This window comes from Mustela lutreola, chromosome 2 (genome assembly GCF_030435805.1).
Source record: "Mustela lutreola isolate mMusLut2 chromosome 2, mMusLut2.pri, whole genome shotgun sequence".
In the NCBI taxonomy this organism is placed as follows: domain Eukaryota; kingdom Metazoa; phylum Chordata; class Mammalia; order Carnivora; family Mustelidae; genus Mustela; species Mustela lutreola.
The window spans coordinates 97,027,239-97,052,816 of NC_081291.1; the positions used below are offsets into that span (position 1 = coordinate 97,027,239).

Below are 25,578 nucleotides of genomic sequence, written 5' to 3' on the forward strand. Positions count from 1 at the left end.
TCTGAGCTGCCTTCCATTTATAACCTCACTAATTTCCCTTCCGGACTCTGCAGAGGCCTTCTTCCTGATCTGCCTAGCTTTGGTCTTGCTTCTCCAGGTCTGTTTTCCCTAGTACTTCACCAAGTGCTGGCCTACAGTATAAATCTGATCTTGCCCCTTCATTCCCTCAACCTCTCAAGGGTTCTCTGTTGCTCTGTTGTCTCTATTCCCCTTCTGCTGTGGTGCCTCAAAGCCTCTCTTCAAACTTGACCCTGAAATAATGCCAAACTCCTGGTAACTTCTTACACATCTCATGCCACTTCATGCCTTGCTTCCGTTGTCCACAAGTCATTTTTCCCTTTCTTCCTGTAGCTAACTGCTACTGCTCTGCTCAGCTCTGGGACTGTGCTTGGCAATCTTCCTCTCTGGGATGCCTTTCTTGATATAAAAGTTAGGTATTTTCTTTCTCTGCCTACTCATGTTATAAGCTGTCTGAGGCAAAAATCACCTAATTCTTAGTTCCCTCATCCTGAAGAATACCTGGCTCTCAAATTGTGTTGAATTTATGTTCTCCAAAAGTGTCAAATGATTTTTACCTGTAGGATGTGATTTGATATTTATATGATCTCCTCCCAAATAAAGACTTAGAAAAGAAAAATATTTGAATTAAAGTAACTTAAAATACTACCAACAGGGGGGCCTGGGTGGCTCAGTTGTTAAGTGTCTGCCTTCGGCTCAGGTCATGATCCCAGGGTCCTGCCTGCTCAGCGGGAAGCCTGCTTCTCCCTCTCCCACTCCCCCTGCTTGTGTTCCCTCTCTTTCTCTGTATGTCTCTCTCTCTCTCTCTGTCAAATAAATAAATAAATAGATAGATAGATAGATAAATAAATAAAATCTTTAAAAAAATATACTACCAACAGACAGAACTATTGTTGATGTTTTCAAATTTATAAGAGAATTTTAAAAAATTATAAAGAAGTAAAACTAAAGCCTGTAAATTTTCCTTTCAGAGCCACTACTGAGGGAAATGAGTATCTTTACACACTACATGCCTTAAAAATTAGCCACTTCACTATGCTTCTTCAAATAATACAAAATCGCTTTTTAGGAAAATATAGCTGTTTCCTAATTCAAAACAGGAAAAAAAAAATTGTTTTTCATCATGTTTCCTGGACTCCAGAGCCAGCTTTTATTCTGTATTTTATTCTGTATTTCTAGAAGAGAAGGTCATATCCCAGTGAAGGTAACATCTTGACCAACTTGCTAAGCTGGTTAATACAAAGCAAAGCTGAGACGAGGAGCTCCTCATCATCCACCTGGTGCTTTTCCCCTCAGCCACATTTCCTTTCCTCCATTGGTATAAAAGTAAAAGTAGACTTTTAAGCACTTCATAATTCCCGTATGCTCATATTAGGCCTGTTGCTGAGATGTTCTTATCTTTTAGTCTAATTATTTACATTAGCCCTAAACCTAAAGCTTTAATTGTTCTTTCATATACACATATTATAGTTTCTTTGAGCATCAGAAATATCTTCCCTTCTAAGAGATTTTCTAAGTTATTTTCTTACCTGTTTTTAAAGTGAACATAACAAGTAAAATATTCCAGGTCTCCTTTTTATCCTACAAGTAAAGTAGTTCAATGGTATATGTTTTTGTATGCCTCTAAATTGTTCTCTTGGGATCATTTTCCATACTGAGTCATCCACTAAAGAGTGCCTGTGTTTTCCAGGCAAACTGATAAGTTTTATTATTTCTAAATGACTCATTACTTCTGAATCATCACACCTTGTGTACTCTGTTAAATAAGTTTTTAGGCATTTTTCAATCGTTTTTCCTCTTCTGCATCCTCACATGTCCCATCTAAGTGACACGGATATTTAGCCAGTTTTCTTTTGTGTCAGTGATTTCTGTTGATCATTTTTTTCTTGAACACTTTCGGCAGTTGAGATAAGCAGTGGAAGTTCTGTACCTCTTACTCTGTGCTGCAGATGTTTCCTGAAATAGAACACATAAATAGAACATAAAAAATATGTGTAACACCATTCTCTGTTTTCCATCATTACATGTATGTTGTTCCAGGTTTTAACTAACCAAATTTCTCTATGAAATTATGGAGAAACACCCATAAAAGAAAAGTATAGCTCTGTTTTTGGTAAAAAAAAAAAAAAAAAAAAAAAAAAAGTCTTTGGAATTCAGCATATTGAAAGAATGAAATACTTTTCTCCCTTGACTTATGTGTTTTCTGGGCTGGTTTTCATCCTGCCCTTTGGAAATTCATTCTCTGTCTTCTTTGCATCCTTCTCCTCCCTACCCAGCACATGGCAGCCTTCCTCAGAATTTTGCCCTGGATTTTTCTTGCCCTATGCGTGATCAGTGTTGAGCACTCCTGTGGCTTTAAAACCACTGAATCTAGTGCTTATTCCAAAATCTTTATTTCAACTCATCTCTTCCCTGCCAAGTATATCTGTCTACATGGGAAATACCTTTTGGATACCCCACCAAAACAACCCATGCCTAAAGCTGCATTTATTTCCCCTGTGCCCTTGTTCCCAAATCTTAACACGTAATAATCACCCTAGCCTCATCTTTATATCTTTCTAGAGCCTGTTTTTAATTTTAAAAATTTGTTGTCCAATATTACATATTAGTTGTCATATTAAAATATCAGTGCTTGAGATTTCTTTAAAAATACCTGTTTCGGGACACCTGGGTGGCTCAGTTGGTTAAGCAGCTGCCTTCGGCTCAGGTCATGATCCCGGCGTCCTGGGATCGAGTCCCACATCGGGCTCCTTGCTCAGCAGGAAGCCTGCTTCTCCCTCTGCCTCTGTCTGCCATTCTGTCTGCCTGTGCTCGCTCTCTCCCTCTCTCTCTCTGATAAATAAATAAAATCTTAAAAAAAAAAAAAATACCTGTTTCCTCTCCTAAGTTGGTCTGCTCAGAGCCAATGAGATGTGAATTTTTTTTAACTATTTCTTTCATTATTTGCCTAGTATTTATAAGTGCATATATTGCAAATTGATCATTCCTTTATTTTAAACATTATGTCTTGCCTTCCTAATATAAATTTCACTTATCTTACCCCCTTTTCACCACATTAACAAAATAAAGGGTAAAAATTACATGATCATTTCAATAAATGCAGAATAAGTATGTGACCAAATTAAATAACTGTGTGAAATTTTTTAAAACTCTCAACAAACTAATAGTGGAAGAGAACTTTTCAGTCTGGTAGAGTGTCAGAAAACTTGCAGCTTGATCATACTTAATGCTAAAAGATAGAATACTTTTCCCTAAGACTGGGTATATGGCAAGGATTTCTGAACCAACCACTCCTTTTCAATATTGTTCTGGAGATCTTAGCTAGTGTAGTAGGCAGTAAGGCAGAAAATATTGGGAAGGAAAAAATAAAACAATCTCTGTTCTCAGACAACATGATTGTTTATGTAGAAAATCCCAAGGAATTTACCCCAAAAATACAATAATAAGTGGATTTAATGAAGTGGCAAGTAACAAGATCGATATACATAAATCAACTACTGTCTACCTACCAGCAACAAACAACTGGAAAATGAAAGTAAAATAATAGTATCATTTGCATTAGAATCAAAAAACATGAATTACTTGGGAATAAATTTAGTGAAAGGCTCATAAACATTGCTGAAGGAAATTAAAGAGCATCTAAATAAATGGAGAGCTGTTTTATATTTATGGGTTTCATGGATTAGAGACTTGATATTGTTGGCCAAAAATGGGGATTTTTAATTTTTTATTTAAATTCAATTAACATACATTATTAGTTTCAGACATAGAAGTCGGTGATTCATCAGTCTTATATAATACCCAGTGCTCATTACATCACATGCCCTCCTTAATGTCCATCACCGAGTTACCCCATCCCCCCACCCTCCTCCCTTCTCCCAACCCTTAGTTTGTTTCCTATGCTTAAGAGTCTCTTATGATTTTTCTCCCTTTCTGATTTCACCTCATTTTATATTTTCTCCTCTTCCTCTATGATCTTCATATGAGCTTTGCAGAATACCTTCTAGTTCCATCCACGTCATTGCAAATGGCAAGATTTCTTTTTGTGTGTGTGTGTGGCTTAGTAGTATTCCTTTGTATTTATATATACAGATATACCACATCTTCTTTATCCATTCATCTGTCAGTGGACATCTGGGCTCTTTCCATAGTTTAGCTATTATGGGCAGTTGTCCCTTAGATCACTACATTTGTATTTTGGGGGTAAATCCCTAGTAGTGAAATTTCTGGATAATAGGATAGCTTGGTTTTCAACTTTTTGAGGCACTTCCATACTGTTTTCCAGAGTGGCTGCACCTGCTTGCATTCCCACCGGCAGTGTAAGAGAGTTCCCTATCTCCACATCCTTGCCAACATCTGTCATTTCTTTTTTTTTTTTTTAAGATTTTATTTATTTATTTGACAGATGGAGATCACAAGTAGGCAGGCAGAGAGAGAGGAGGAAGCAGGCTCCCTGCTGTGCAGAGGGCCCGATGTGGGGATTGATCCCAGGACCCTGGGACTATGACCCAAGCCGAAGGCAGAGGCTTTAACCCACTGAGCCACCTAGGTGCCCTGTCATTTCTTAACTCACTAATTTTAGGCATTCTGACCGCTGTGAGGTGGTACCTCCTGTGGGTTTGATTTGTATTTCCCTGATGCTGAGTGATATTGAACATTTTTTCATGTGTCTGTTGGCCATTTGTATGTCTTCTTTGGAGAAATATCTGTTCATGTCTTCTGCCCATTTCTTTGGGTGTTGAATTAACAAATGGAGATTTAAAGTCAATGAAATTTCAGTCAGAATCCCAGCAGGCTTTCTTTGTGAAGATTGGCTAATTGATTCCAAAATTGACATGGAAGTGCAAAGGCCAAAACAATTTGAAATAGAATGGCCAATAGAATGGCCAAAACAATTCTGAAAAAGGAAAAAAAAAAAAATGGAGGATTTACATTACTACAGTTGGCTGTAGAACAGCATGGGGGTTAGGGGCACCAGCCCCCATGCAGTTGAAAATCTGAGTATAACTTTTGATTCTCCAAAAATTTTACTAATAGCAAGAACTAACTGATCACTTATTACTGCAGTATGCAATTTACTGGAGAGAGGAACTACTCTCATGGAAATTATTAGTGTCACATGGCATTTTAAGTGGATGTTTTTAACACTTGAGCTCACTGCAATAGCAACAGGAGGTGACTACAAAATTATTACAGTAGTACAATGTGTACTATAGTTATTTGTATGTAGCTGTGATTTAATACTGAATATTTATGTTTGTTTATATTTCTCTTGACTGGGAAGAGTGCCACGTATGGTTTGTGTTTGTATATCTGGGTTTTGACAAATTTTAATATTTTATAATTGATTCATTTATGTTTTATGGTAGTAAATGGTAAAGTAGGCTAGTACCTACATGTATTTATACATTCATGACATACCTAACTTTTTCTTAGTTTTTTCAATATTTCTAGGCTATGTGGTTCATCGGTGAGGTTTTTCAAATTGTCACAAATCATCCACATTTTTTCCATTATATTTTTGAAAAATACTTGCCAGAGTGCCTGGGTGGCTCAGTCAATTAAGCTTCTGACTCATAATTTTGGCTTAGGTCAGGATCTCAGGGTTGAGGGATCAAGCCCTGTGTCCAGCCCTGTGCTCAGCTGGAGATTCTCTCTCTCCATCTCCTCCCTCCTCACGTGCTCTCTCTCTGTCTCTCTGAATAAATAAAATAAAATCTTTAAAGGAAAAAATCTGCATATTAAGTGGACCCATACAGATCAAACCCATCCATGTTTTCAAAGGTCAAAGATATTTTAAGATTTACTGTAAAATACAATAATTAAGACAGAATGGTATTGGGGTATATAAAGATAAAAGAGTATGGAATCCAGAAATAAACTTCTGTATGTAGCTGTTTTTCAACAAAGTTTCCAGTATGGGAACAGGATAGTCTTTTGAACAAATGGTGATGGGTGATCTTCAAATTCAGCCTATTAACTACAGAAGAAAAATGGTCTCATTGGATTATTAAAATTTAGGACTATTAAAAATTTAAAGGTAATAGGATGAAGACTTCCTACTTTTCAAAAGCTACTGACAAAATAAAAGGAGAACCAAAGACCAGGAGATAATATGTGTATCTAAAATACACAAATGAACTTTTAAAACTCAGTAATTAAAGGACATCCTTAAAGAGTTGAATAAATACTTCACAAAAGAAGATATGTATCAATTGTTTAAAAGCATATGAAAAAATTCTCATTATCACTAGTCATCAGGAAAATGCAAATTAAGTTCACAGTGAGATACCACTTCATATCCACTAAAATGGGTAAAAGCAAAGTAACTGACAAGTATCCAAAAGGATATAGAGCCACTACAGCTCTCAGGTGTTTTTGATGAGAATGTGAAATGGTAGAACGACTTTGGAAAACAGTTGTACATGTTTTTGTAAAATTAAACATACACTTGTCATGACTCAGCAATTCCACTGTTAATTACCCAGAAAAAAACGAATATATACCCACAAAGACTTTTTTTAAAGATTTTATTTATTTGTTTGAAAGACAGAGACCACAAGTAGGCAGAGAGGCAGGCAGAGAGGAGGAAGCAGGCTCCCCTCTGAGCAGAGAGCCCAATGTGGGGCCCAATCCCAGGACCCCGGGATCATGATCTGAGTGGAAGGCGGAGGCTTTAACCCACTGAGCCACCCAGGCGCCCCCCGCCCCCCCCGCCAACAAAGACTTTTACTTGAATGTTCATAGCAGCTTTAATTCATAAGAGCCCAAACCAGGAATGACTCAAATATTCATCAGCTGGTGAGCAGAGAAGATAAATATTGATATATTATATCGTAAAATACCTTCTAAGCAGTAAAATGGAATATACAACTAACCCATGCAATAACATGGATGAATCTCAAAACCATGGTGCTAAGTGAGAAAAACCAAACTCAAAAGTATGTATATTGTATGATTACATTCATATGAAGATCTAGAACTGGAAAAAACTAATCTGTTGTGATAGGAATCAGATGAGTGGTTGTCAGATACTGCAGATTAGGGGAATTGCTTGGGAAAGGGCACAAGGATGGTTTTCGGATGTTGTAATTGTTCTCCTTTAGGGCAGTGGTTTCATGGTTCTTAAATCTCATTGAATTATACACTTAATATGTACATTTTTATTATATATAAATAATACATCAGTAAAGTTGATTTAACTCTTTTTTTCTTGAGATCTATGTATTTGACAAAGAGGGTGTGACTATGCTTGCACATGTACAACTGGGGCCAGGGCAGTAGATTCCCCCGCTGCGAGGTGAGGCTGACTCTGGGATCCATCCCAGGACCTGAGCTGAAATCAGGAGTCGGTCACTTAACCAACTGAGCCACCCAAGTGTCCCCTTACTTTTATTTTAAATCAGCTTTGTTTGGGCACTTGGGTTGTTCAGTTGGTTAAGCATCTTCCTTTCCCCAGGGTCATGCTCCCAGGATCCTGGGATGGAGTCCCCCTTCTGGGCTCCCTGCTCAGCAGGGAGTTTGCTTCTCCATTTGCCCTGCCATGCTCCTGCCCCTGTTCATGCTGATGCTTGCTTTCTCTTGCTCATAAATAAATAAGAGATCTTTAAAATAAAATCTTTAAAATAAAAGTGAGGCTCTAAAAAGCTCAAAAGAAGCTCTGTATTTGTGGGTAGCATTTGTCAATTAGTGGGCTTCACTATAAGAGGATCATGTGGTTAGATGGGATTTCTAATCTCCAGTAAAGGATTCTTTTTTTTTTTTTTTTTTTTTTAAGATTTTATTTATTTATTTGCCAGAGACAGAGGGAGAGAGAGCGAGCGAGCACAGGCAGACACAGAGGCAGGCAGAGGCAGAGGGAGAAGCAGGCTCCCTGCTGAGCAAGGAGCCCGATGTGGGACTCGATCCCAGGATCCTGGGATCATGACCTGAGCCGAAGGCAGCTGCTTAACCAACTGAGCTACCCAGGCGTCCCTTCAGTAAAGGATTCTTTAATCCACATTGGTGGTGGGAGCTAGAGGTAATAAGCCTAGTTTTTAGTGATCTGGACCTGGGCTGGGAGCTAGAGGTAATAAGCCTAGTTTTTAGTGATCTGGACCTCAAATTCCAGCCTTTACCACCCTCTCTTTCTGTCCCTTAGCTTGGTGCTTTTCTGTTCTGAGTTTGTGTAGTGTGAGTAGGGAAGGCTATTTCTTTATAGACTTTCAAACCATCCCCTTATGTTCAGTCCTCTATCCTAGACCATTTCCAAGCCTAGGCCTGTATTGGGTTATGCCAGGTGAATTGGTTTGCTTGCCATTAGTATGCCTTCCCCCTCTACTCTAATAAATATTTATCATTCCTGCTTCTGCTTTCTATCTTCATACATAGTGATTTGGGGTTACAGGTGTCTCTTAGGTTCTTTGAATATGGAGTTTTAAATTCCTATTTTTATTCTTACTGTTTGGAGGATACCTTAAAACTATAAAATCCATCCTGTACATTTTTCACTTCAGCAATATCAAACTCCTTATAATTCTCCAAACACACAAGCCAATTTCATATTTTTGTGCATTTGTAGAATTCCTTCTTGCTTGTAAGGTGTAGTTTAATCCCTTCTTTACTTGGTAAGGCTTTTGTCTTTCAAAATCCAGTTCTCTCCTTCCTAAATTTTCTTGTCTGCTGCTTCTATACCTTTGTTTCACAACAAATCCACTTCATCAGAAATGGCCATACAGCAGTTTCCTATGGAGGACTACCTGGAACCACTGGAAAATGGGGGAAATGGGAGAACAAATGGGGGAAAACAGAGCCCTGCCCTAGTGCTTCTGTTTCCCACTGTGCTTGCTTCTCTCATTGCCCGCAGACAGTAAGTATACTCAGGGCCGTCATAGAATTATTTTGGGTCTGGCTTAGAATAGAAAATGTTTGATGAGTGAATTATACCAATAACAGCTAATAGTGATTGAGCATTTCTTATGTCTTAACCATTGTTCTAAGCATTTGATGTGTTCACTTAGTCCTTATGAGATGGGTAGCGTTATTATCTCTTGTTTTTCGAGTGAAATCAGCTGGAACTGCTTGTAGTTCTGAACTCAGTTGTGCCATGTTAGGCCTCTGAGCCTTCACCTATATGTTCCCCTGTGCCTAGAGTATTATTCTTTTTTCTTTTTTTTTAAGATTTTATTTATTTGACACAGAGAGCACAAACGGGGAGCAGCAGAGAGAGAGAGAGAAGAGAAGCAGGCTCCCCACTGAGCAGTTGCTCAATCCTAGAACCCTAGGATCATGACCTGAGGCCAAGGCAAACGCTTAACTGACTGAGTCACCCATATACCCCCTTCCCATTCTTTTTGTCTAATTTTCATTGGTCCTTCAAAACCAGGTACATACATTCCTTACTTTAGGAAGTCTTTCCTGACTCTTCTAATTTGGATGCTCTGTTTCAAAATGGGCCAACAAGCATGAAGAAAGCCTTCACAAATGAACACAAAATGTTTATGAGGTAAATAAAACTATGTTTGGGCACAATTTAAAATAATGCACTTTCTTTTTTTTAATCTCTCAAATTAGCAAAGATTTAAAGAGTGCTGTCACTGAAGGAGAACATGGAGAAATGGATCTGATTCTATCTTGATATTGGAAGTAGAAATTTGTCATTTTTCTGGAGGAAACACTGACCTTATATATCAAAGAACCTTTAAAATGTGTATATATACTTACACATACCCCTTTTGACTCAGCATTCTACTATTTGGAATATATCCTGGGAAGATAACTAAACAGCTCTGAAAAGTGTGTAAGAATGTTTATCGGTTATTTTAAAACAAAAAAATAATAACCTAATAGTGTAGCAGTGGCAGATGGCTGAATTATTTTATCCATATGGTAAAATACTATATGTCCATTAAAATGATTTAGATCTGGGGTCCTGGGTGGCACAGTCAGTTAAGCATCCAACTCTCGGATTTGGCTTAGGCCTTGAACTCATGGTGGTGAGATTGAGCCCCAGGCTGGCTCTGTGCTCAGCACAGAGTCTGTTTCAGATTCTGTCCTTCCTTCCCTCTGCCACTTGTGCGGGCTTGCTCCCTCTCTCTCTCTCTCTCAAATAAATAAATAAATCTAAAAAACTGATCTAAGGATGCCTGGGTGGCTTAGTCTGTTAAGCAGCTGCCTTTAGCTCAGGTCATGATCCCAGGGTCCTGGGATCAAGTCCCACATCGGGCTCCCAGGTTGGTGAGGAGCCTGCTTCTCCCTCTGCCTGCTGTTCCCCCACCATGTGCTTACTCACTCTTTCTTTCTCTCTTGACAAATAAATAAATTTTTTAAAAATTTAAATAAATAAATAAATCATCTAGATCTGTTCTGACATAGAAGCAGATTCATGAGATCTTGCTAGTTTGAAGTAAGTTTTAAAATACATAGTGTAGTCAAACTTTTGTGAAAAATATACATTTATAAATTTTCATAAGAAAATGTCAATACGTATCCATAAAAATATTAATTGGTTATTTTTGAATGAATAATTAAAATGCTTTTTACTTATGAACATTTTCTAATGGAAGAGCAATGGGGGAAATGGGGGAACAAATGGGGGAAAACAGAGCCCTGCCCTAGTGCTTCTGTTTCCCACTGTGCTTGCTTCTCTCATTGCCCGCAGACAGTAAGTATACTCAGGGCCGTCATAGAATTATTTTGGGTCTGGCTTAGAATAGAAAATGTTTGATGAGTGAATTATACCAATAACAGCTAATAGTGATTGAGCATTTCTTATGTCTTAACCATTGTTCTAAGCATTTGATGTGTTCACTTAGTCCTTATGAGATGGGTAGCGTTATTATCTCTGTTTTTCAAGTGAAAGAGCCTAACAGAAATTAAACAGTTTATGTAAGCGCTCATAGCTGTAAGTGGCAGGGTGGGAATTCAATCCATGTAATCTATCTGAATTAGATAGATTATGATCTATCTGTGATTGAGACTAGTTGGATTAGATTCCATGTCTAGGATTCCAGCTAGACAGTTGGGCATCAGTTAATCATGGACTGAATAAAAAAGGCAGAATTTGACACTCACAGATCTGAACCAAATACCAGGGAAGTAATCTTGGTCTCTTTTGCATTTTTATAAAAAGCTCAAATCATTTTAGACTCTAAGCTTCTCACTGAAATTAGTGCCACCCCTTAGGGTTTGGCTTTGTTATATGCTTCCTCCCTTTTTCAGTTATGTCCCTTCAAAACTTTAATTTAGAGTCCTATAATTACAATTAGTTCTTCCCACTTTTTTTCTTCAGTAATTTTACTTATGGCAAATTCATCAAATTGCATTTTTAAAACCTATCAATCATCCTTTTTGCCTTATCTTCTTTTTTTTCTTCATGTTTTCTTTTAAAGTGTTAGCATTTCTGAAAGCTACATTCCTGTTATCTGGAACTACACTGTTTAATATGGTGGCCACTAGCCACATATGGCTTTTTAAGTTATAACCAATTAATTAGAACAGGCAAAAAATTTAAACAGCACTTCTCCAAAGAAGATATGGGGCTGGTCAGTAAGCACAGGAGATGTTGTTCAACATCATTAGCTGTTAAGAAAATGTAAGTTAAAACCATAGTGAGATAACATCACACACTATTAGAATGGATAAAATAGAAAATAGTGACAATGCCAAATGCTAAAGAGTATGTGGAACCAACCATAAGTCTTGTACTGATGGGAATGTAAAATGGTGTAGTCATGCAGGTAAACAGTCTGGCAGTTTCTTATAAAGATATACTTAAAGGATGCCTGGGTGGCTCAGTCAATTAAGTGTCTGACTTTGGCTCAGGTTCTCGGGGTCCTGGGATTAAGCTCTTCGTGGGGCTCCCTACCCGATGGGGAGTCTGCTTGTCCCTCTTTAGCTCTCCTCTGCCCCTCCCCCCACTCATACACTGTCTCTCAAATAAATAAAATCTTTATGTATACACACACATACATATATATGTATGCACATATACTTAACATGCAACCCTATAGTCACGCTTATATTTATGTGGAGAAATGAAAACCATGTCCACACAAAAACCTGTGCACTAGTATTCACAGCAGCTTTATTTGTAAATAGAGACAACATAAATATCCTTGAATGAATGAATGTGTGAACAAACTTTAGTATATCTACACAATGGAATACAACTCAGCAATAAAAAGGAATGAACTGTTGGTACATGTGTGAAGTGAATGACTCAAAATCATTCTGTTAAGTAAGAGAAGAAAATATTAAAAGTTTATATACTTTATGATTCCATTCATGAAATGTTTTTGAAATAACAAAACTATAATGATGGAAAATAGATTCGTGATTGTCAAGGTTAGGATTGGGGTGACTGTGACTTTATAGTCACAGTATATCTAAAGTCATAGGGTAATAGAAGGGGCTCTTGGGGGTAATGGGACAGTTCTGTATCCTGATTGTGGTGGTATTTATTGTAGAAGGAAGGGAGGAGAGAAGGAGTAAGTATAAGTAAAACTGGTGAGATCTGAATAATACCAGTGTCAATTTCCTGGTTTTGCTCACTGTACTATGGTGATGTAGGATGTTCTCTTTGGAAGAAACTGGAGGAAGAGTACACAGGAGCTCTCTGTACTACTTTTGCAACTTCTATGTGAATCTAAAATAAATAATTACAAATTTAAATTTTTTAATAAAATTAAAATTCAGCTCTTCCATTACACCAGCCACGTTTAAAGGGCTCAGTAGCCCCATATGGCTAATGGCATCCATATCAGAACACGTATAGAATATTCCCATCTGGGGCGCCTGGGTGGCTCAGTGGGTTAAAGCCTCTGCCTTCGTTTCAGGTCATGATCCCAAGGTCCTGGGATCAAGCCCCACATCAGGCTCTCTGCTCAGCAGGGAGCCTGCTTCCTCCTCTCTCTCTGTCTGCCTCTCTGGCTACTTGAGATCTCTCTCTCTCTCTCTCTGTCAAATAAATAAATAAAATCTTTAAAAAAAAAAAAAAGAATATTCCCATCAACACAGCATGTTTTATAGGATAGCCCTTGTCTAAAAGCACATGTCTATCTTTGTCCGGTGTTGTCTCTTCTTCCTTGACTATTTTGAATTCTAATATCACATGAAGACTTGTATTTTCTGTCATGTTATTTTATAAACTGGCTGTTTTGGTTATATCCAACCTTAGAGAAATAACGTCTTTCATTTCTCAGATTTCAGAGAAATAAAATAGTCTTTATGTTAATTTAGGAATTTATCACGTGTTTTCATAGGCATCAATTATTTAAGCTTTCTAGCACTCATGTATTTCACCTTTGTACCCATTTTATCACCTAAATTACCAACTGTACTAGGATATAGCCCTACTGTTTCTCACATAGCTATCCTGATATACTTTCTTACTAATATCCTTTATTTTTCTTTTATCCTTACTGAAAAGCTCTTTCAAAATCTTGGATTTCTGAAAAGGCATATAGTTTTTCATGTTTGGTGCTATTTCTTCTCTGTCTTTTGTGCATTTTTTGGAAAGGTACTTCTTCTATTGCCATGTTCAATATTTTGTCCCATAACACCTAGTTCCTCTTTGGCTTGTTTGCATTTTCAGTTAAGAATTACTGGGCACTTCCTTTTTTTTTTTTTTTTAAGATTTTATTTATTTGACAGAGACACAGAGAGAGATGGAACACAGCAGGGAGAGTGGGAGAGGGAGAAGCAGGCTTCTCACTGAGCAAGGAACCTGGTGGTGGGGCTCAATCCCAAGACCCTAAGATTATGACCTGAGCTAAAGGCAGATATTTAATGACTGAGCCACCCAAGTATCCCTGGGCACTTCCTTTAGTATGGAACTTCTTTCTGCTTCAGCTTCATTCTTCATGAGATCTAGTTTTATATGAGCCAACATCTGAGATTTGAAGGTAAGGAAGTGAAGCATGACACAGTAGCTCCAGACCCATTCATATTAGTAACAAAGTTAGGCATTGAAGGACAAGAAGAATGGGGGAGGGGGCGACCCACTGAGGAAAACCACAAAGAGCGAAATAAATATTGGAATTAATATTTATATCTTCCTGGATAGAAAATCGGTTATTATAATGGCATCACTGTTTTTTCAAAAATAATTCATAAGTTTCTTGCAATTAGAATCAAATTCTAATAACATTTTTCTTAAAATTTAACTATTCAAAAATTCATCTAGAAGACCATCAAAGAACATTTGGAGTTCTAATCATAATTAGGGATATGGGAAGCAAAACCAGATAGTAAAACTTAATAAGACAACAGTAATTATAATAGTGTAGTACTGGCATAAAAACAAAGTAATCATTGGATCCAGAGGTCCAGGAAAGGTACTCTGGCATAAGAATTCAACAAAAGAAAGGGTTCTTCATGAATTAATTTTATCTGTAGTCATTAAATCTCTAATACCTAAGTGAGCAAAAGATGTGAAGAGATAATTTACCAGAGAAGAAACAAAACAAGCAAAAAAGTTTTCTAGGACTGAAGAAATTAAAATGAAAACAATAATTAGAGAAACAAGACAGAGCATCATAGGGAAAGGGAAGGGAAAATGAAACAAGACAAAACCAGAGAGGGAGACAAATCATAAGAGACACCTGAGATTAAAACTCAGGAAACAAACTGAGGGTTGCTGGAGGGGAGTGGGTGCGAGGGATGGGGTGGCTGGGTGATGAACATTGGAGAGGGTGTGTACTATGGTGAGTGCAATGAAGCGTAAGACTGATGAATCACAGACCTGTAGCCCTGAAACAAATAATATATTATATGTTAATTTTAAAAATGAAAACAATAACGTTCTGTTTCTCATTAAGGGGGTAAAGATTTTTATTGGTTAAAATGCCACTTCTAGGGCGCCTGGGTGGCTCAGTGGGTTAAGCCGCTGCCTTCGGCTCAGGTCATGATCTCAGGGTCCTGGGATCGAGTCCCGCATCCGGCTCTCTGCTCCGCAGGGAGCCTGCTTCCCTCTCTCTCTCTCTCTCTGCCTGCCTCTCCATCTACTTGTGATTTCTCTCTGTCAAATAAATAAATAAAATCTTTAAAAAAAAAAAATGCCACTTCTATCGATGGCATAGTGGAATCAATGCTCTCCTTTCAGTCATCAGCTCCCTTTCGTTGCTTTACTTTATCATTCTTGAGTTAGTAGTATCATACACCTGTCCTTCAGCAAATACTACTAGCTCTACCTTTGATATATATACAGTACCTAAACTTCTCCACTTTACTGTCCTGGTCCAAGCCCCCAAGTCTTCTTGCCTGATTTATTGCAGTAGCCCCTAATTTGCTTCTCTGCTTTTTATCTTGCTCCCTCACAGTCTCTTCTGACCATAGCAGCCAGAATTACCAATTTAAAATGTAAGTCTGATCATGTCATTCCTCTGCTCAGTAGCCATCAGTTGTTTCCCAGCTCACTCAGGATAAAGCCAAATTCATCATAAGTCTACAGATCCTGCATGATTTAATCCCCTACCTTTCCTTTCTGACCTCACTTCCCACACCACCCAACTTGCTTTCTCTGTGCCAGTCACATCAGCCTCCTTCTCTTTCTTACAGTACATCGAGCGTGCTCCCACCTCAGGGCCTTTGTATCTATGGTTATAATGCCTGAGATGATTTAGCCCAAAACACCTTCTCAGCCTGCTCCCTTTATTCTTTCAGATCTCTGTTCAAATGTCAGTGAGATCTTACCTGACTTCCCTTTATAACACAGTTCCACTCATTCTTTCTGAAACCCTACCCTGCTTGAGTTTTCTCCATAGAACATGTCACCATCTAAGTTGTATGATTACATGCATGCTGGTTTTCTTTATTCAGCTAGATTATGAGCTCCATAAGCGCAGGGACTTTATTTTATTCACTGCTATATCCTTAGCACTTAACAAGTGCCTGGCACATAGTAAGCACTCAGTGTTTCTTGAATGAGTAAATTGATTGAACCTTTTTAGAAAACAACTAAAGCATGGTTTTAAATCCTTTTTTTTTTTTTTTTTTTTTTAAGTAAGAGGATGATGAAGTAAATTCTGTCCACTTGGTAACAAGAGAAAGCTCTGCATGTGGTAGTACCTGAGAGGATAGGATCAGAAGTAGTAATGTTGGTCATTTCTCTCTATTAGTAAGAAAAGACGATGGGATAATGATTTCCAAGTATAGAGGAAGTTGTAGAATAAGGAACAAGCACTATTTGTTGGCAATCTTTGAAAAGATTAGGTTGATGGAACCAAAAGTTTGGCACAGGGCAGTAGCACAAAATAAGGTTGCAGGTGGATGGGAACAGATGTTGAAAGGCTTGAAAATAAGTTAAAGGGGGTAGGATGCATGGTGCCTTACTTACAGAGATCAGTAGTGTGAATTCTTGGAACTGTGAGGGTTAAAAAACTATCTGAATCTAAGCTTGTTGGTGTCATGTAAGGTGGCAAGGAGGGCAGAGTAAGAAATACCAACTGGGAGGCAGTTGTAACCAGGCAGAGTTGAAGTAATAATACTCCAGGTAGTAAGGAGCATAGGCCGTGATGAAATAAAGACATGAATCAAAGATAGGCAGTAATGTGGCAAAGAATAAGGCTTGGTGACTAACTGCATATGGGATGCAAAAGAGGAAATAAAAGGTTCTGTCAGGATTAAGAAATCATATTTTTAAAATTGTTTTCTTTTTTCATTACAGGTTTCTCATTCACCAAAAAATGGATCATTTAATTCTTTGGAGGACTCAGTTATCACAGTACTTCTGTACTGCCAACTAAGATTTATGAGAGTAAATTCATGACAATAAATTTCTGCATCAAAAAACTGCTGAAGAACTGAAAGAGGATTTTATATTATAAAATCCTACAGTATCATATTACTAAATAAAACTAAAGAGCACAGTTATTAAATTATTAGACTTCCTAATACAAGCACACATGTGCAATAGCTACTGTATCCTGACAGTTACCAAACCTCAAATTTAAATGGTTTTTTTTTTTTGAGGAAAGGTCGTTACATTTTCAAGAAACCACTGAACTTAGTCATCAAGTATATTTTCAGCAGAGTGTAAGTTAGGAGAATTTATTTGAAATAAGTTCTAGAAAATTCAGTTCACATCACTGAGTGGATTCGATATTATGGCAGCAACTTACAGACTTGTGGTCAGTACTGTGAACCACTACAGCAGTGTGGTGATAGACCGGCGTTTTGAGCAAGCTATACATTATTGCACTGGAACCTGCCACACCTTTACACATGGAGTTGACTGCATTGTGGTACATCATAGTGTTTGTGCAGACCTCTTACACATCCCTGTGTCTCAGTTCAAAGATGCGGATCTGGGCTCTATGTTTCTACCCCATGAAAACGGGTTTTCCTCAGCTGAGGGTGACTATCACCAGCAGGTCCTAACAGGCATACCCAGGGTCAAGAAAGGATCTGCCTTTCAGAATACCTGTAACTTAAAGGACATTGCAGGAGAAGCAATTAGTTTTGCCAGTGGAAAAATAAAGGAATTTTCCTTTGAAAAGCTCAAGAACTCTAACCATGCAGCTTACAAAAAGGGAAGAAAAGTTAAGTCTGACTCATTTAATAGGAGGTCAGTTGATTTTGACTTCCTCTGTGGCCATTATAACAATGATGGGAACTCCCCATCCTTTGGTTTACTCCGGAGTGCCTCAGTTGAGGAAAAATCGTTGTCCCATAGAAACTCGCTTGATACAAACCTAACTTCAATGCTTCTTCACAACTTCTCTGAAGAGGACCTGGTTACTCAGATTTTGGAAAAACATAAAATAGATAATTTTTCTTCTGTAACAGACATAAAGATGTGCTTGGACATCTTGCTGAAATGCTCTGAAGATTTGAAAAAATGCACAGATATCATAAAACAATGCATAAAGAAAAAGTCAGGGAATAGCATCAATGAAGGAAACAGCAACGATGCCAACACTGATACTGTCTATGTGAATGTAATGACCAGGTTAGCATCCTATTTGAAAAAGCTACCATTTGAATTCATGCAACCTGGAAATAATGAGGCTATAGATTTAACAGAACTGGTCAGTAATATGCCCACTTTACAACTGACTCCCTTTTCCCCAGTATTTGGCACTGAACAGCCCCCTAAATATGAAGATGTTGTCCAGCTCTCAGCCCCTGACTCTGGACAATTTCAAACTATAGCACTGCAAGATGACAAACACAGTTCTAGGAAAACAGACCCAGTAAAATCCACTCCAAACAACTCTACAAATCCCTTATATAACCTTGAGATAAGTGATCCCAGAACTCCAAAAGATGCCCAGCTTCAATCTACCATGAACTCTTTAGAAAATGTTTCTTCTGGTGACCTAATGGAAACCCTTTATATTGAAGAAGAGTCAGATGGAAAGAAAGCATTAGATAAAGGACAAAGGACAGAGAATGGACCTGGTCAGGAATTGTTAAAGGTAAATGAAGATAGAGCAGAATTTTCAGACTGTGGTCCTCCTCTTAAAAAATGTTCTGCCTTATTGCAAAGTGAAAGTAGTAAGATATTTGAGAAACCAGTTGTTAACCTATGTGAGGAAGACCTTAAATCAAAAGTTCCTAAAATTGAAGAGGGAGACCACAGAGATTTTATGAATCCTAATAGTCAGGAAGAGATAGATAAATTATTAATGGATTTGGAATCATTTTCACAGAAAATGGAGACCTCTCTAAGAGAGCCACTTACCAAAGGTAAAAGCTCTAACTCTCTAAATAGTCATAGTCCATTGACTGATCAGCTTCCTATAGATCTTGAGCCCAAGTCTAAAGTCTCTTCACCCACCGAAAAAGTCTCCCCTTCTTGTCTAACAAGGATTATTGAAACTAATGGACACAAAATAGAGGAAGAGGATCGAGTCCTCTTACTGCGAATTCTAGAAAGCATTGAAGATTTTGCTCAAGAACTAGTCGAATGCAAATCAGGCAGAGGGAGCCTATCACAAGAAAAGGAAATGATGCAGATTCTACAGGAAACCTTGACAACTGCCTCCCAGGCCAATTTATCGGTCTGTAGAAGTCCTATTGGTGATAAAGCCAAAGATACTACTTCAGTAGTTTTGATTCAGCAGACTCCAGAGGTGATCAAGGTAAGACCCAACAATCTTGAGTCCTGAGAATTAGCCAAAGAAATGTTTTAATCTGTGCAAAACTTAAAAAGAAAAACTATTTCTGTTGGCCGTTTTCTTTTCTACTAAACTTCCTGCCTTAGACTAAGCATGGTCCTAGTTCAGTGAAAAAAACTAAAAAGCAAGGGCTTTAGAGTCAGCCAGACTGGTTTCAGCTGCCCTCCTCACACGTTTCATCTTCTTCCTAGCCCTGTGACCAGAGGAAAGTTACTTAGCCTTAATATCCTCATCTATTTATTAGAAATAAGGATCAAGGTAACTTAGGTGAAATGCAAGCAAGGTACCTTACACAATTAGGCATTTAATATTAGCCTCATCCTCCCTAGTCAACCAGTAGGCCAGTCATTAATACATACATGTACAGACTATAAGGTGCAGTGTGAGGTACAAAAAAGACAGGACATGATTTCTTAAAGACCTTGAAATCTAGTTGGGAAAACGCAACTAACATACTGGAAGGAATTCATGAGCATGTTGGCCCTTCTTCTGAAAGTATTGTTCGTGCAATAGGGTCTTCAAAGAAGGTAAAGACTAGAGTGTATAGGATTTGCTTCTTATCCTATGACTTTAAGGTCATAGGATAGTAGTATTTTCAAAAGGCTTTGAATTTACCCTGCTGATAGTTTTGCTTTAATAACCCCAAAAAGGCAGTTATCTTCCCACTCGTGTGTATGTCTTAGCCTGACAGTAATTTCTTGTTCATTTTATGTATCTAACATGAGTTGGCAATGGGCTTTGCTCCGTCTCGCTCAGGGGCTCAGGGTGATAGATGCTCCATGTTCCTGCAACTGCCCTATTGCTCCATCTGAAATATGGCTTAAGAGTTCACTGAGGAAGGGAAAAAAAGAAATGTTGCTTTTTACTGTCTTATTCCTACCTGTGATGCCCTTTCTTTCCACTCACAGTGCAGTGATTCTAGCCCCAAAGCTAAGAAACATAGGGAAGCACGTAGAATATACTTGGTGAGCACTGTCTCTACCTCATGAATGATGTACCATACATATAGGAAGTCAAACATAAAGCCAATTAATTAAACAAGTTGTAAAATGATATGAATTCTTAAAGATATGTACATGGTACAAAAAGTATGAAGAAATACATGGATACACCAAATATAATGTCCAGAACAATGTTTACTCCCTGGGAAAAGATGAGGGGTGGAACTGAGGAAGGATGTACAGAGGACCTCAGTAGTGTTAGTAATCTGGTGATGGATCATAAGTATTTTTTCGTGTTATTTTTATGCCTTTTTATGTATTTTTAATGTAAATTTTTTAAAAATTGGATATTAGAGATGGCGTATATGTGGGCAAGTTGAAAAGGAAGTTAATGTTAATTTTAACATTAATATTAATATTAATCTCATTAATATTTTTGTATAAGTAGGGAAAAGAGTATATTATGATCAGATGAATAATTTTTACATTGTATTTATTTTGTGGTTGTGCCGGGCACATTTCTAGTTACCAGTGACAAGTACTTAAGTTTAAAACTATACATACTTAAAGTTACAAAATGATGCGTTGGGTCTAAATATTCTCAAACATTTACCAAGCATTTCTGTGAAATTTCTGAGTCTCCTTATTCATTGATCCACAGTTGGTAATATCTTTAGTTAACTTGGTTGATACTGGGAGCAAGAAACTGGAAATTAAAATTAAAAATTAATTAAAATTAAAAACAAAAATAAGAAAATGCTTTCATGTACATAAGCGATATTGATGTGCTGAATATTTTATAAAGAAAATACCTATATAGCAATCTCAAAATGGTGATAACATAAGAACTGACCATTCATTTTTTTTTTTTTAAGATTTCATTCATTTATTTGACAGAGATCACAAGTAGAGAGGCAGGCAGAAGAGGGGTGGGGTGGGAGCAGACTCCTTGCTGAACAGAGAGCCAGATGCGGGGCTCAATCCCAGAACCCTGGGATCATAACCTGAGCCAAAGGCAGAGGCTTAACCCACTGAGCCACCCAGGTGCCCCAAGATCTAACCATTATTGGGAGCTAAGGCATGCTAAGACATTTAGATGTTTTTTCTCACTATCTTCCCCTAAATAACCTATCTGCTCATTCAAAAAAAAAAAAATTTACTTTTTCTGCTGACCTATTACAATGTCTAACAACCATTATAACCAGAAACTTACTGTAATACAGTGTTTTGAATTTTATTTAACCCTCCTCCCCCATTATCTTCTCAGAAAAAAGAGGGAAAATTCTTCTAAAGGAGATGAGCTGCAAAAAGTAGAAAATGTGAACCTGAGGCTAAGAATAAGTCCTATGTAACACCATTCCTATACCTTGGCTGACAGCTCGTGAGCATGTACCCTCTGGAACGTTCCCAATCTAAATACACTCAACTAAAAATCCCGCACTTGGGTCTATTGGTTTTCAATTTTTTGACAAGTATGGACTGAGGTCAAAATCTTATTAAAAGACTCACCTATAGAAAGGAGAACCCTCTTACATTGTTGGTGGGAATGCAAACTGGTGCAGCCACTCTGGAAGATAGTATGGAGTTTCCTCAAAAAGTTAAAAATAGAGCTACCCAGCAGTTCCACTACTAGGTATTTATCCAAAAGATACAAAGGAGCACATGCACCCTAATGTTCATAGCAGCAATGCCCACAATAGCCAAAATATGGAAAGAGCCTAGATGTCTATTGACAGATGAATGGATAAAGAAGTGATATATATATGCAATCAAATACTATGCAGCCATCAAAAAGAATGAAATCTTGCCATTTGCAACAACATGGATGGAACTAGAAGGTATTATGCTAAGCAAAATAAGCCGGTCTGAGAAAGGCAAATACCATATGATTTCACTTATGTGGAATTTAAGAAATAAAACAAGTGAACATAGGGGAAGGGAAGGAAAAACAAAATAAGATGAAAACAGAGAGGGAGGCAAATCATAAGAGACTTTTAACTCCAGGAAACAAACTGAGGGTTGCTGGAGGGGGAGGTAGGTGGGAGATAGGGTAAATGGGCACTTGATATATAATAAGTGCTGGGTGTTATATGCAATTTACAAACCACTAAATTCTACTCCTAAAACTAATAATACAGTATATGTTAACTAAATTGAATTTAAACACAAATTTTTTTTTAAAAAGACCCTCCCATCATTCTTTTAAAAAGAGCACAGAGGGAGAGTGGGAAGAGAAACAGACTCCATACTGAGCAGAGAGCCCAATGTGGGGCTTGATCTTAGGACCCTGAGATCATGACCTGAGCTAAAGACAGACCTTTAACTGACTGACCCACCCAGGTGCCCCACAAAAGAATAAAATTTGATGAGATTTCTTTTTGATAAAAGTTGAAAATAATTCGTGAAAAGCTAATTTAAAGAGAAAGGTAATATAAAATGTTTAATTCCTGAAAATAGTTAATGCAAGAAAATAAAACCATTTTTCTTGATTCAGTTGGCTTCCTGCTTCTTTATTTATTTATATTTTTTAGTCTTTCTGTGCTTCTTATGAAATATTTTAAATCAGGAGTTGGCAGATGTTTTCTATAAAGGGCCAGATGTAAATATCTGAGGCTTTGCAAGGTCACACATTCTCTGTCACAGTTTGTCTTTTTTTTTTTTTTTAAACAACACTTTAATAATGTAAAACTACTGTTAGCCCCAAGCCTTAAAAAACAGGTAGTGGGCCAGATTTGGCCCACAGAATGTATTTTGTCAATCCCCATTTTAAATAGAAAAGTATAGTGAATGATAGAAAAAGCATTCATTATTACCTACCACTTAGCTTTGTCAAATATTAACATTTTATCATACTTGCTTCAGATCTTTATTTAGTATTTTTTTATTATCATCATCATTCTTAAAAAAATCATCTAAGATACAGTTGAAATCCCCTGGGGTCCCTAACCTAGTATTCTCTCTCCTTTCCAGAAGTAACCACTGCCCTGAATTTGGTATATATCTCCTGCAAGTTTTTATATAGTATTATTTGTCATGTTTTTATTCTTACAATGAGAGAGTGAACAAAAAGCAATAGGAAATAAAATTTGAGAGGTAGATTGGGGCCAATTTATGAATGACCTGTATGGTATGCTAAACCCTTAGGGTGAGGAACTAAAGGTTTTTAAGCAGAAAAGTCCCACAGCATTTTTTTAATGAATAATACATTTTTAAAAGGATAATAAATGTTAAAGTAGGCTTTTATTTTTTTTTCAATTTCTTAGACAATTTTTACCAGTTGTTCAAAACATTTCAATTAAAAGCTTTATGTAATGGGGCATATAGGAAGTGTGTTGGTGACTGAAAAGAAAGAGTGACTTGAAGATAGTATATGTTACTAATATTTTAACATTGTTTCAAAATAATTTCTCAAGAGTGAGCAGTATTAGTTCAGACGTTTTTTGCCCAGAAATAAAATTCAAACCTGTATTGGGAATGATAAGCAAATAGAAGATATGTTTGGTATTGAGAGATTGATATCCAGATACTAGTCTGGATCAGGAGTCAACAACCTGATGCCTAAGGACTAAATCTTTCCTGTGACCTGTGTTTGTAAATAGTTGTATTAGAATACAGCTGCACCCATTTGTTAACATAATGATCTGACTGCTTTTGTCCTTCACCTAAATTGAGTATTTAAAGCCCTTAAAGCCTGAAATATCAACTATCTGGCCACTTATAGAAAAAAGTTTGTGAACTCTTCAACGAGATATTATTTGACTGTAGATCGGCAAAACGTTTTTGACAAGGTTCTATGTGATATTTTGTTAAAGGCATTGGAAATCTTGGAATCATTAAATATCAGTAGTAAAAACTACCAATGATTGTCAGCAGTCAAATAGTACACCAATAGAAAAAGCAAAATAAATGAGCACAGTGTTTGGAAATTCTTCATCATGAGTTCTGATCTTGGGTTTTGATCTTCACAGATTTCTCCCCACCCCCAGTGATGACCTATCTCTTACTTTCCCACTTGAAACAGTTTCCTTTTCATCCCTTTCTAACTGTCAAGTTACTGATATTATTGACTAGCGAATGAACATTTAGTACATGCTTTCTTCACTAAGCCTCTAGGTGACAGCAAACAACCTGTAGGTTCTAGAATAGCTGAGGTGTGAAGATGGGTGAAAATGAGTAATATAAGAAGAGAACAGCCTGTGGAGGAGGAAAAAAGGTATGTGTTGGAGCTCTCAGAGGGTTTCATTATTTTGAATGAATGAATGAATTACTGAAACATGTTTTGAATAGGAGATAAGACAATTTTTTTAAAACACTTAGAAACTATAAAATGTTATTACAGTCATTTTTGGTCTGTTTTTAGCCAAATGGAGCAATAGCCTGTTAGCTGATATTCACAACTTAAAATAATAAAACCTAGGCTCCTTTGAAAATTCTCTCTCTTTAATTTTAGTTGAAAAAAAAGGCTAGGAAAAAATTTCTATTATTGTTTGCCTCAATTGAAAGAATGGAGGAAATGGGGCAGAATTCTTCAACAAAAGAAGAATTTAAGGTAAATAAAGAGGAAGATTTTTTTTAAAGCTCTACTATAATATTTAAGTCTAGTGAAACCTTAAAAATTTCAACTAATTGTGGGGAAAACCTGTGCCAATTACTAAAAAGTACAAATTAAAATTTCAGTGTTTTTAAGAAATATCTTTATTTTTATTTTTTAATTTCAAGAATAAAAAGTAAAGGGGCACCTGGGTGGCTCAGTCGTTAAGTGTCTGCCTTCAGCTCAGGTCACCATCTCTGGGTCTTGGGATGGATGGAACCCTACATTAGGCTCCCTGTCAGCAGGAAGCCCGCTTCTCCTTCTCCCATTCCCCCTGCTTGTGTTCCTGCTCTTGCTCTCTCTCTGTAAAATAAATAAATAAAACCTTAAAAAAAAAAAAAAAGGTAGAACTATCACCGAAGTATTGCCAAGTGTGAACTTCAACTAGACCTATTTCAATAATGAAGTCGAGATCATTTATAGTCGTTAAAAATTTATTAAGGAGGATGGGGCGCCTGGGTGGCTCAGTGGGTTAAGCCGCTGCCTTCGGCTCAGGTCATGATCTCAGGGTCCTGGGATCGAGTCCCGCATCGGGCTCTCTGCTCAGCAGGGAGCCTGCTTCCCTCTTTCTCTCTCTCTCTGCCTGCCTCTCCATCTACTTGTGATTTCTCTCTGTCAAATAAATAAATAAAATTTAAAAAAAAATTTATTAAGGAGGACAATTTAGATGATACAAACAAACTTTAAACATGTCATGAAATGAACAGTCTCCTTTCAGAGATGCACCATAAGGCAAAAAGCTTTTGTAAGCTGAAGAATAAAGAACAAGGAAGAGCCAAATAGAAACATTTGGTTGGCTGGGGCCACATAGCCTTGCCTGTCATGAAAAGGTGCAGAGTTAGCTTGGCACTGGAGAATTGGCTATGTGAATATATTGTGTTTCTGGTCAAGCGGAGCATTGATAGGGACACAGTTATCTAAGTTTTGC

The 25,578-nt window shown here is 37.3% G+C and overlaps 1 protein-coding gene across 6 annotated transcripts in view; it reads left to right on the forward strand.

Moving 5' to 3' along the window:
* Positions 1 to 25,578, forward strand: part of PPP2R3A (protein phosphatase 2 regulatory subunit B''alpha) — a 195,928-nt gene that overhangs the window by 33,424 nt on the left and 136,926 nt on the right. For all 6 annotated transcript variants that reach the window (XR_009350901.1, XM_059162676.1, XM_059162677.1 and 3 more), the window contains one exon: positions 16,664 to 19,082. Coding sequence is in view for 5 of the 6 variants with exons in the window: in XM_059162676.1 (XP_059018659.1) it covers positions 17,103 to 19,082 (1,980 nt within the window). In the remaining variant the exon portion in view is untranslated. The remainder of the gene's footprint in view (positions 1 to 16,663; positions 19,083 to 25,578) is intronic.